The following is a 12,500-nucleotide window of genomic DNA, read 5'->3' as shown; positions in this document are numbered from 1 at the left end:
AGATTTGGAATCTGTCATCACAGGATCTCTCACTGGTTTATCACATGATTTTGAATGTGAACTATCTGCTACCACACATGATTGAGTCTTTGGCATGACATTTTCATGAGTTTCTACAACATTGGGCTCATTTACAACACCTTGAGCTAATGGCTCAACATTAATGAACACAGGTGCTTTAACTGCTTTTGGCACATATACACTATCTGCTATTGCTGATTCACTTTCAATCTGCTCACTTGTGAGACGAAGCCGCAAATGATCTATGTGTCATCTCAGAACAACACCATTCACAAGACGAACCCACACTGACACAGGCCCTGTTCTCTCTGACACTATTCCTTGTAACCACTTTTCACCTGAAAGAAAGTTTAATACAAAAACTGGATCGCCAACCTGGATTGTACGATCTCTAGCAGACTTGTCATGTGTGAATTTATGCTTCACTAGTTTCTGAAGAAACTTTGTCACATAGATCTGGATGGAGTAAATCTAGATGAGATATTGGACGTCGACCTAACAAGAGTTCAGCTGGTGAAACTCCAGTTGTAGTTTGGGGTGTGAGTCGATACTTGAATAAGAAACGGAAAAGTCTTGTTTCTAAACTTCCTCAAATCATACGTTTCATACAATTCTTGAAAGTCTGTACGGCACGCTCGGCCATCCCATTTGATGCAGGATGGTACGGCGCTACACATGTATTTCTCACTAGTAAAACAAGTGCCATTATCTGTTACCACTGTTTCAGGCAAACCATGAATTGCGAAACTTTGCCTCAAACACTCTATTGTTGCACTGGAAGTTGCACTGTGTACTGGATATACATCCAACCATTTTGAAAGTGCATCAATGGATATCAGAAACATTTTACCCATAAAAGGTCCTGCATGGTCCAAATGCAATCTACTCCAGGGTCTCTCTGGCCACTCCCGGGGCGGTCGGGTAGCCTAGTGGTTAAAGCGTTCGCTCTTCACGCCAAAGACACGGGTTCGAATCCCGACATGGGTACAATGTATGAAGCCCATTTCTGGTGTCCCCTGCTGTGATATTGCTGGAATATTGCTAAAAGCGGCGTAAAACCAAACTCACTCTGGCCACTCCCATGGATGAAGTGTCGTTTCAGCTGGCACTGATCTTGTCTGTTGACATATAGAGCAAGTGTGAACTTTCTCCTCTAACTCATGGTCAAGGTATGGCCACCATACCAAACTACAAGCTACTGACTTCATAAGTGATATCCCTGGGTGAGCTTCATGCAATATATCAATCACTCGTTTGCGGCCTTGTGATGGAATGATAATGCGATTATGCCACAGAACACATCCATTCTGAACACTGAGTCCAAGTTTACACTTCATATATGGACTGAGCTCATCTGACTTGTCCAAACCATCTGGCCATCCACTGTGTACAAATGTTCGTACCCGTGACAATGATGGATCTCTGTCTGTCCACGTCTTTACCTGTTGCACATTTATAGGAGTTGATTCCATACTTTCAATCAGATGTATGGTGTCTCCAGGTAATGGAGGGTCTGGTCCTACTTGAGGCAATGGACGTCAACTCATACAATCTGCATTTGCTATCACTGTGCCTTTTCTATACTCTATAGTATAGTTGTAGGCTGAAAGCACCAAGGCCCATCTCTGTATTCTACTGGATGACATTGGTGATATTCCTTTGTCTGGATTGAAGATACTTTCCAGAGGTTTGTGATCCAATATGAGCTTGAATGAACGTCCATATAGATATTGATGGAACTTCTTAGTTCCGAAGATTATGGCTAATGCTTCTCGATCCAGCTCCGAGTAATTCTTCTCGGCTTCAGTGAGCGAGCGTGAAGTGTGGTTTCTAAGAGCCATCATCCAAGATGTAAGATAGAACTGCTCCTACCCCGTAAGGTGAAGCATCGCAGGCAAGTGTAATCTGCTGTTTTGGGTCATAGTGAGTGAGTAAGCTGCTCGATGACAAGTGACGTTTCACAGCTTAAAAAGACTTCTCTTCATTTGGTCCCCATTTCCAGGATACATCTTTCCTGTGCAATCGATTTAGCAGAGCAAGTGTAGTGGAGAGGTTAGGCAAGAACTTCTGGTAATATTGTACCAGTCCCATAAATGATTTCAGTTCCTTGGTATCTCTAGGTGCTGGAGCCGCTACCATGGCTTGCACTTTTACATCCAAAGGATGCAGTCCTTCTGCATCTATTCTGTGTCCCAAATACTCTACAGATTTGGCCATAAACTTACATTTCTGCCCATTGAGTCGTAACCCTGCTTTACTGTCCGGATAAAACAGTCTGAATGTTCTCCAGATGTTAACGTTCAGTCTCTCCACTGATCAGTATGTCATCAAGGTAAACACATACGAACGGAATGTCTCCCAGCAAACACATAGTGCGCTGAAAGATGGCTGGCGCCGCTGAAATCCCAAACGGAAGTCGAAGATACTTGTAGAGTCCCTTGTGGGTGTTTATGGTTGTTAACTTTTGTGATTCTTCATCCAGAGTTGTAGGCTTGACTGAGATCAAGTTTTGTGAAAGTCTTTCCACCGGATAATGATGCGAACAAATCCTCAATACGAGGGAGAATACATCACCTTGTTGACTGCTAGTTTATAATCACCACAGATTCTCACGGAGCTATTTGATTTGATTATTGGAAAGATAGGTGCCGCCCACTCGGAATGCTGTACGGGCTTGATGATACCTTGTTTCTCTAGCCAATTCAACTCTGTCTCCTCTTCCTCTTGGAGAACATACGCTACATTTCTGTGTTTATAGAATCTAGGTATTTGTCGATATCTGGATTTTCACTGTGTGACCTTTAAACTCACCAATGTCTTCTTGAAAAACATCTGCATGTGACCTCAAAATGTCCTGTAATCCTTCATTTTCCATTTTCAGGATTCTTCCCCCAATCTCACTTGATACATTGTAGCCAGTCTCTACCTGGAAGGTTCTCAGTATCTCCTTTCACTACCACAAGAGATAATGTTGCTTTTTGATTACCATAACATACATGAATATCACTCCTTCCCATGACTTCAATCTTCTCTTTAGTGTACGATCGAAGAATTTCATTCATTTCAAACAGTTGTGGTCTCTCATGAGGTCGCCATAACGAGTTAAATGTTCGTTCACTGATCACTGAGGTTGCCGTACCCATGTCAGTCTCCATAGATAACTGTTTCCCATTTACAGTCATATCAATCATGTAAGGTTCAACTCTTCACCTCACAGGTTGTGACGTACGCTTGCTATGAGTGTCCATCTTGAATAGTTCATATTCTACATCTTCCTGGGCAGTAGAACTCAATTGATGTGTCTCACCTCCACGTCCATGGCCTCGGCCTCTACCACGATGTGGTTGACCATGTCTACCTCTATGTCTGAAACCGCGACCATGTGACTGTGAAGAATGTCGATTCTGAGATGATGAGGTATGACACACATGCACAATATGTCTCAGTCTACTACAGCCGTTGCAAACAGTATTTCTATAAAAACAATTTCTGCCATTGTCATTTGTGCCTCCACATCAGTCACATGTCATAGATTTCACTTTGTGTACAGCAGTCTTGTTTGCTTGGGGGTTTGTTTCATCTCTAATGTCTTTAACTTCCTTTGATGCCATCTCCATGCTAAGACACAATGAATATGCTTTACTAAAGTACTCACGGAAATGAAAAAAACCTGTTTTTTCGACCTCAGATCTTAAATTATTGCAGTTAATATACAAAATATGTAAATATTCAAACAACTAAATTAGTACTAATTGGGCCGTGGCACAAATACAGCGTATCAAATGTTTTTATGCCTTTTTACACGTAAAAGTGTGTAAAAATGTGAATAAAACAGACTATTGTGAAACGGCATAACCAGGTGTAAGTAGATCAAGGTGACCTATGACACCTTGACGACAGGTGAGAACAGGTGCATAATGCCTATAGTCTGTTTCTGCTATGTCAATTTGGACTTAGTTTTATTTTTGAATGTTGAAAGTGCCGACAAATTACCTCCTGTAAAGTACATTTTGTATTGTTCACTGAGATCAAACTAGCAAATCCAGACTAGTACTTTTCGAGTTGTTTTGTTATTTCGTATTTACAGCTACGTAACACTTTGTGTCGATTTTTAAATTAAGAAAAAAAGGTTTTTTTCATTTCCGTGAGTACTTTATGATCCAAAGTTTTCTCTGTTAAGGGGCATTTCTGCATTGCTTCATCATTAATGTGGTAACTCCACATAACAAACACTGTCAGTCTTCAGAACAGTTTGTATAGTTCATAAGGTTGGAGTGCACATTTGCTGATCACCGGAATGATCGCTGTTACAAGAGGGAGCATACATTGTATGAGAATGTTTGATGTACATTAGGGGGCGAGATCTATTACAAAGAGGAAATTTGGAACATTGTACATATCGTCCTTATGGTGGGGCATTGAAGTCTTAAGGTATTGAGTAGTCAATCAATCAATCTTTATTACGGAAATACTGAAAGGCCATGAGCCTATAGTACAGATCTTTGTGGATAGTGGGTGGACATATTGATTTCTACTTATTCAAGTCACTAATGTAATCATTTCTAAAAGTCATTGCATGGAATATATATGCAGTCAAAGGCTTTAGTACATTAATATACACAAAGAAAAAAGTTAAGCACACCCTAATATATTTCATTATTGTTTGGTGCCAATATTTGTTACAGTCATGAAAGATATAATTACGGGAAGAATTTTGTTTTCTTGAGATGATGTAATCAAATCATGCGTGACAAAAGCTCACATGCCATGCATGGTATGCCTGTGCAGCATGCTACCATTGAGTCTCTATAAAAGCGGTATATCCAAAATTGCTTTCTTAAGCTCGGTTTTAAACCGTTATTGCATGACATTGTGTGACCATGGCATGAAGGCGAGAATCAAACGCCACAAGATGGCAAATAATCGGCATAAAGCAGGAATGTCTTGTCACGTCATTGGTCGGAATTTTGGCTATCATCACACTGTCATAAGCCGTTTAGTCGAGAAACATGCTCAGATCGGTGATGTACAGGACCATCCGCGATCTGGAAGACTGCCTGTATTGTGATGACACATTGCGAGGGGAGGGACCTTCTTCATCTCATACGCCGAGAACCCTTTTAACAAGTACTCGTCTGAAACACCTGTGTTTGCCCAATCATCATTTCAGCACCAGAACCATCAGGAACCAACTGAAAGCAGCAGCTCTGAGGGCAAGACAAGTTATAAAGGGTCCCTTGTTGAGAGATCATCACAAAGCTGTTCGTTTAACATGGTGTACTGCGCGACAGAACTGGAATCCGAGAGACGGATCCATAGGTCAGACGAAAGTCGCTTTCTGTTCCACGTCACTGATGGAAGAACGAGAGTTTGGAAGCACCGGAACACGGCCCACACCTCCAGGAACATTAAACCGACTGTTGCATTCGGCGGGAGCTCGGTAATGGTTTGGGGGTGTATCTCTCATGATTGCAGGTTGGATTTGGTCACCATAAGGGGCAACTTAACAGGGGCTCAGTACATCCGGGATGTTTTGAGGCAAGTCGTCTTTCCTCATTTTGACAATCACCCTCTTGCTTCTTGACCTCAGTTACATGGATGACAATGCCAGGTCTCATCGTTCGCATGCAGTCGTGGATTACATGAAGGCCAATGCAATAACGACTCTACCCTGGCTAGCAATGAGCCCAGATTTGAACCCCCCTTGAACATGTTTGGGATATTCTGAGGCAGTGCATACAGGCACAAGATCCTTCTGTACAAGATTTACGCTAATTGGAAGCAGCATTGCATCAGGAGTGGTTGTTGTTGACAACAGATCCAATATCTGACTGAGGCATGAGACGTAGGGTGGAATGCATCATCCGGGCACGTGGCGGTTATACCCGCTTTTGATCTGTTTTACGTGTCATGTAGAGACTTAAAGGAACATTTTCACATGAAACATCAAACATAACTCGTTTACTTAATCCTGCAGCTCCAAATTTTTTTGAGGTATTGTCTAAGGTCAAAAACAGTACCTGTGTTACCATGATGTTTTTGTCAGTAACTTTCAATCACAACTCACCAATATCTTCTTTATTTGTTAAATGTTTGTTCTATCGTATGACATTGGTATCGCCTAGCTCCTGTGGTGAGTCATCCCATGCCATGATTTTTGCCATTTGCCATGGTTCAGAAATAGGGGTGTGCTTAACATTTTTCTTTGTGTATATTTGTAGAAGACACTAATTCATTAAACTTAAATATATTTGGTATTTAGTACATTGATCGGTGTGGGTATGCAGTTCGTAAATTCTGTTAAAATGGACAAATGAAAACAAAATGGTACTTAACCTCTTTTAACTGTAGATCGATGTGGACATCGTCTAATGTTCTTTGTGATTTTGGAGTATCTTCCTATTTCAATATTTAATTCATGTGATGAGCATCCGAATCTAGAAACTGAAATTCTTTATTTGTAGAGGAGTGGTTCCAATGATTTGGCTTTATTTTTGTGTAAAAAAAAATAGATTAGAATTAAGACTCTCAATAGATATGAGACATTTTAGTATCCCATAGAACATTTTCTTTGCTTGTGTTGCAGCCTGTATTGAATGAAGATTCCAAGATAATTCAATAGAAAAATGTATTGCAAATATTTATAGCTTGTAACTATGTCCAGATATAACTCTCTTTGTAAAATCATCTCTCCCTTTTTGATAAAATTCCGCCCTTTTTAAATACAATAACTTTGGTCTTTTTTTGTGTGTTAAGACTTAAACCCAATTGTTCACAAAAATATTTTAACAATATCTGGGTGTAGCTGTATACCACCTTTGCAATTATTTTGTATTTCTTCTGCCACCTCATTAATAAAGAAAGTAAAGAGAAAAGGACTTAATATACATCCTTGTTGAACACCTACATTACATTCAAAATCTTCTGAGAACTTGCCATTACTTCTTACACAAGCTTTTACTTGTTCATAGATACTTGATAATAGTTTCAACATCTTGCAGCTTACTCTTCGTAATTTAAGCAAGGACCAAAGATTATCATTGTTAACAGAGTCAAATGCTCCAGAAAGATCTACAAAAAGCACATAAAGTTTCCCTCCTTTACTTGATAAGTATAAAAAAATTGAGGAATGTAACACAAAAATATTGTCTACAGTTAAGTTCCCCTCGCTAAAACCAGCTTGAGCCTCATCTATTTTCTCAAATGATTTAGCCCAAAATTCTATTAATGATATCTAAGAATATTTTACTAAGTGTGCTTTATAATGTGATGCCTCTGTAGTTATTGGTATCATTTACATTACCTTCTTTGTGAAGAGGAATGACAATAAACACTGACCAATCTTTGGTCAAATTGGAATTTTCAAAAATAGCATTAAACAAAACTTTTGAATATGGGACAATTATATTTGATGAATTCTTTAAAAAAAACTCGGGTATTAAGTTGTCAATACCAGGAGACTTTTCTATTTTCAATCTAGCCTCCTCACTTTATAAACCTATTCATTGGGATCGCTATTAAGTAAGAGACTTCTTTCTATAGGCATTAAAACCTATTGTGAGGTTTTACGTTCTAGTCGGGTTAAATCTCATAAACAGGGACGTTGTAATGTCCCTGGGATTTTATATAATATCCCAGGGATTTTATAGGATATTCAAGTCATATTTGCTATAATATCCCAGGGATTTTATATAATGTCCTGGGTATTTTATTAATATAACTTCCATTCAGATTGTAACGTAATGAAATGTAAAATCAAATGACAAATGTTTTCTTTATATTCCCGAGGATCGAACTCGCAACCTTCATATCCTGTGAGTGTACCACGAGGCTAGAGAGGTGTTGATAAGCCTCACTGGTTTTTAGAATGTCCTTTTCAAGATCCGTATGCCAGCAACAGATATTTTACTCGCGTTTCCTAAGGTTCATGGAAAGTATGTTCAAAACATAAAAATGTTGATAAATGTTGTTTTAAGTTTCTTTTTTTTCGGTTTATAAGTATGGAAAAACACTTTCCCTCGGTTTTGGTAGACAAAGCCCCTTGGTTTTTCCCTCTCTCCAGGGCATGCTCTGTGTACCAAAACCTCGTGAGCGTGTTTTCTCCAATACATATTGACCAACTTTTCTTCTCATACACATACCAGCATTACACGATGCTTCAACCAAACATTGCTCACTCTAATATCAGTTAATGCCACTTCCATTGATCTGTGAAGTAATTCTTGTACACAATCATAGTAAAAAGCATCTTGAAATTGCTCGTTCTTATCATAATCCCACACACAAACTTGGAACAATCACCTGTATTACTAGGTGTGTCACCTAAATTTCTAGGAAATGTGACATCTGTTGATTGTAGACTGACAGTGACAGGTAGATGTGATGATTCAGCTCTTGATGTAATAGTAAAGTCAGTACAGTAATAAAACAAAGTAGTGGCGAACATATAACATAATCAATGACACTAGTCCCATTATTACTTACTTATGTAAAATCACCAACATCCGAGTCAGAGCCACATCTCCAATTCATTATGTGAATCTTAAGTACTGAGCACAAATACAGCAAACATTTGCCGAAATTATTAACAGTAGTGTCACATTAATACTAAAATGATCAAGCAAATAGTAATCTCCACCGAAAAAGGGTATGACGTCACCTTCTAAATCCAACAGTATATGAAGAACATCTTCTTGAAAAAAGGAAATACCACATTTACTTTCTAATCCAGTATATACCATGTTGAATTCTCAGGGTGAATATACACTGTGGAATATAAAACATCTGATGTAAGACCAAATAGTGTCCTGTCAACAACAAAAAATATGCACCTCTTAGTATTTTTAGTCCCTTTCATTTATTGAACAAGAACCTTTCTTAACAAAACAGTTATTTTCCACCTGATAATCTGCCAGTTAGGGCTATCTTATCTGCTTCCTTATTTAGTATGGAGAAGTCCATGTAACATTGAGGTATTGAGTAGATTATTGGTCCCTCTTTAAATAGTTTTGTTTGTTTGATGCATTGATGTACTTTCAACAGAAAATTAAAAATGTGGCTGAAATTGAGGGTCAAAGTCATTAAACTAAAAAGTGGATATTACTTCCTGATTGAGGTAGCTTGAGGCAGGTGACTTCTGGTTTTAGGTTTTCTGGCATTAGATGTAACCGAAACTGCTGTCTTTAGTGCTAATGTCTTTGTTTTTGAGGTTGATAGAGGCACAGGATTTTTTGTTTCAAATTTTCTAAGTACTGCTTTTGACATGTGATTTTCCAAACTGGAAGTGATGCCATTAAAATGGAAGGAACAAGAGGCATACAGCTAAGTTGTACTGCATAAGACAACATTAGGGGTCAAAGATGAATTTTGATATATACTGGTTCAGTTGTCAGCGATGATGAGTTCCACGTTGATTTAGTTCCATCTAGAATAAATATTGCCAGTGTAAATGTATCATGGAAACATTTTCCTCATAAAAACTTTGGGATATGATTAGCCCCAAGAAAAATAGTGCAAAGGAACAATTTCACTACAGGAACAGATACTCTTTGATGCAGTCAGGTGTCACCTGATTATGTTAAAGTTCTTGACTCATATTTTCGGTGGGGATGGGTTTGCTTCTGTTTTTTCATGTAATACAAACACCTTTCTTTTCAACAGTGACAGTACAATCATTATGGTAATCCCATTGGACAAGATCAAGCTTTGAGCTATGATATCATTAAGATTTTGGCTGTTTCAATGTGGACACGATCAAGCTTTGAGCTTCAGTATCATTAAGATTTTGGCTGTTTAAATGTGGACAAGATCAAGCCTTGAGCTGTAATGTCTTGAAGATTTGGGCTGTAAAAGTTATAAATGTAAAACATTTCATTGATTCAGAGACCCGTGAAGATTCCGGGGTAGAATAGGTCTTCAGCAACCCATGCTTGCCGTAAAAGGTGACTATGCTTGTCGTAAAAGGCGACTTAGGGGATCGGGTGGTCAGGCTCGCTGACTTTGCGTGACCAATTGCGTGGATCGATGCTCATGATATCAATCACTGGATTGTCTGGTCCAGACTCGATGATTTACAGACCGCCGTCATATAGCTGGAATATTGCTGAGTACGGCGTTAAACAAAAAAACAACCAACCATTGATTCAAAGTAATGTAAAGTTTCTTTTCAGTGCAGGTGACAGCTTTGAAGAACATCTTGTGAGTCTCACCAGAGTTAAGAGATTTGAAATGACAGCATTGTTTTTGTCAGAGAGGGAGAAACAACGTGAGTTCCTATATGTAACATACTGTAATTCAAGAAGTAATGTATTGGCCTTCAAATATACATATACCTACATCTCTGATTTGTTTTTAATTGGTTGGAATATAGAATTTTATAAGAGGACATAGACAGATTTTTATTATCATAGGGTAATCATCCTCTGAGTAACTATTTAATGGGATACATATTTATTCACCTAATTAACCTCACTGAAATATGTCTAAGCTAAGTTGTTCCTAGGGTATCAGCAAGGTATGGAGGGAAACACTGGATGTGTTATGTCCTTGAAGCCTTTGGTCTTGACTGGTACTTGTTGTTATACCCTATCTGGCGCTCGGCATTATGGGGCTAAAACAAGGACTGATAGGCCCGGAGTCAGCATGCACGCACACATTGTGAGCAATCAAGGGTGATATAACAAACAATGTCAAGGGACGTATCAACAAAGCGTCAAAGGGTTGATTCAATCATCATCAAACCCAAAGACTTTCTAGGAGTCCGTCAGAAATCTCAACTGCTCACTGGACATTGGTCTGGTGAGACAGCTCAGATTTTCAGGATGCAAAGCTTTCACGAGCTTTATGGCACTCATTTCAACCTGGCGACTTAAAACTACACTTGAAAAATATGTTGACACAGTCCTCAATTAATATTTTGTAAAACTGAACAAACAAACATTATGGAATGTCTAATATATGGTTGGGATTGTATGGCAGTGCTTCCCACATACTGTGCAACTACTCCTCCGTTCGACCCGTGAAGACTCCGGGGTAGTATAGGTCTTCAGCAACCCATGCTTGCCCTAAAAGGTGCGACTAATGGGATCGGTTGGTCCGGCGCATTGACTTGGTTGATGCATGTCATCGATCTCAATTGCATGGATCAATGCTCATAATATTTATCACTTGATTGTCTGATCCAGACTGGATTATTTACAGACCACCATCATATAGCTGGAATATTGCTGAGTCCGGCGTTAAACAACAAACGAACGAAATATGATGTTCTTGATACAGGATTATGGCTGATGCTTCAATCCTGAGGACATGGACAGATATAGAGAAACACTTCATATCAACTGTCTGGAGATGCTAGTGATTTACCATGCAATACGTACCTCGGCAGTCAGGTTGTGTTTGGTCGTCGGTACTTCACCACAGCAGTAGCATACTCATTTTGATGAGCAAAGTCACATTTGTTAAAGGAGATTATACATTGATGGCACTCGATCAGCTGCTGACTGGAAGCACATCACATTCCCGGAAACTGAACATGTTGGTCGATTGTTTATCCTGGAGGAACAAGACCATGACGACAGAGTGGTCTTTTCATCCCCAAGTTTTCAAGTGGATCACTTTATGTGAGACATTCCCCATATCGACTTGTTTGTGATGTGTCTCAACCACAAGCTCCCTGTTTTTATCAGTCCAGTACCAGACCTGCAGGCTCTCCATGTTGACACCCTATCAGTGAGTTGTGAGGGGATGTTCGCTTGCACATTCCTGCTTGTCCTCTAATGGACTATTTCCATGGTAGCAGAATTTCCGCTATATTGGTGGCAGGAGAGAGTGTCACAGCGCCATGCCACCAACTTCTCATTCATGCACCACATTTGAGTAGGATCACTCTGCGGGTTCTTCAAAAGTTCATTGCCCAAAATCAGACCATGGCAAGAGGCCCATTAGGTCATAGACTATACTCTATCCCCTTCTATTTTTAATCATGTGAGATGTTTTTGTGAGCAAATCCTTGTGTTCTTTTCAGTTGTATCAAACCTGATTGCTCACTTAAAGCAGACATCATCGTCCAGAGAGGAAGACATCAATAATTTAGGCAAGAAGTATAGAGTGTTGTGACAACCTACTCCTGCAGACAAGTTTTTGTGAAGACTGTGAATATTAGAGCTTGCATCTATTAAGTTTCAGTGTCTCTTGTAATGTATGTAATTCAATGTTGTATGTAGGAAGAATTAGGAAGATATTATTTCAGCAGTTTCTTGATGTAAGCATGGATAGTTCTATAAATGATGAATATCTGTTCAGAATAATCCTATGACATTAAAGAGATATCCCTAAACAGTTTTTACAGTCTTCCATAATTACCAGATGTGAATCCTTCTGTGTCTCCAAGATCGGAAAGCGCAATTGTATTACATTGTCTAAGGTTATGGCGTTCCAGGACCTAATGAATCAACCATTATTTATAATATGGAGTGTTA

At 39.1% G+C, this 12,500-nt stretch overlaps 1 protein-coding gene across 4 annotated transcripts in view; it reads left to right on the top strand.

Annotated features, from left to right (window-relative positions):
* LOC139445614 (RNA polymerase II-associated protein 3-like) overlaps positions 1–12,289 on the top strand; it is a 383,319-nt gene extending 371,030 nt beyond the window's left edge. For 2 of the 4 annotated variants that reach the window (XM_071226777.1, XM_071226776.1), the window contains 2 exons: positions 10,191–10,285; positions 12,047–12,289. In XM_071226777.1, coding sequence (XP_071082878.1) covers positions 10,191–10,285; positions 12,047–12,138 — 187 coding nt within the window. In that variant the 3' untranslated portion in view covers positions 12,139–12,289. Of the gene's footprint in view, positions 1–10,190; positions 10,286–12,046 lie in introns of those variants that run through there. The other 2 variants (XR_011651874.1, XM_071226778.1) reach the window with 2 other exon arrangements.
* Positions 12,290–12,500: the final 211 nt, after the last annotated feature.

Source organism: Haliotis cracherodii, unplaced genomic scaffold (assembly GCF_022045235.1).
Source record: "Haliotis cracherodii isolate W230 unplaced genomic scaffold, xgHalCrac1.p SCAF_6, whole genome shotgun sequence".
In the NCBI taxonomy this organism is placed as follows: domain Eukaryota; kingdom Metazoa; phylum Mollusca; class Gastropoda; order Lepetellida; family Haliotidae; genus Haliotis; species Haliotis cracherodii.
This window is presented reverse-complemented; position numbering and strand designations above follow the sequence as displayed.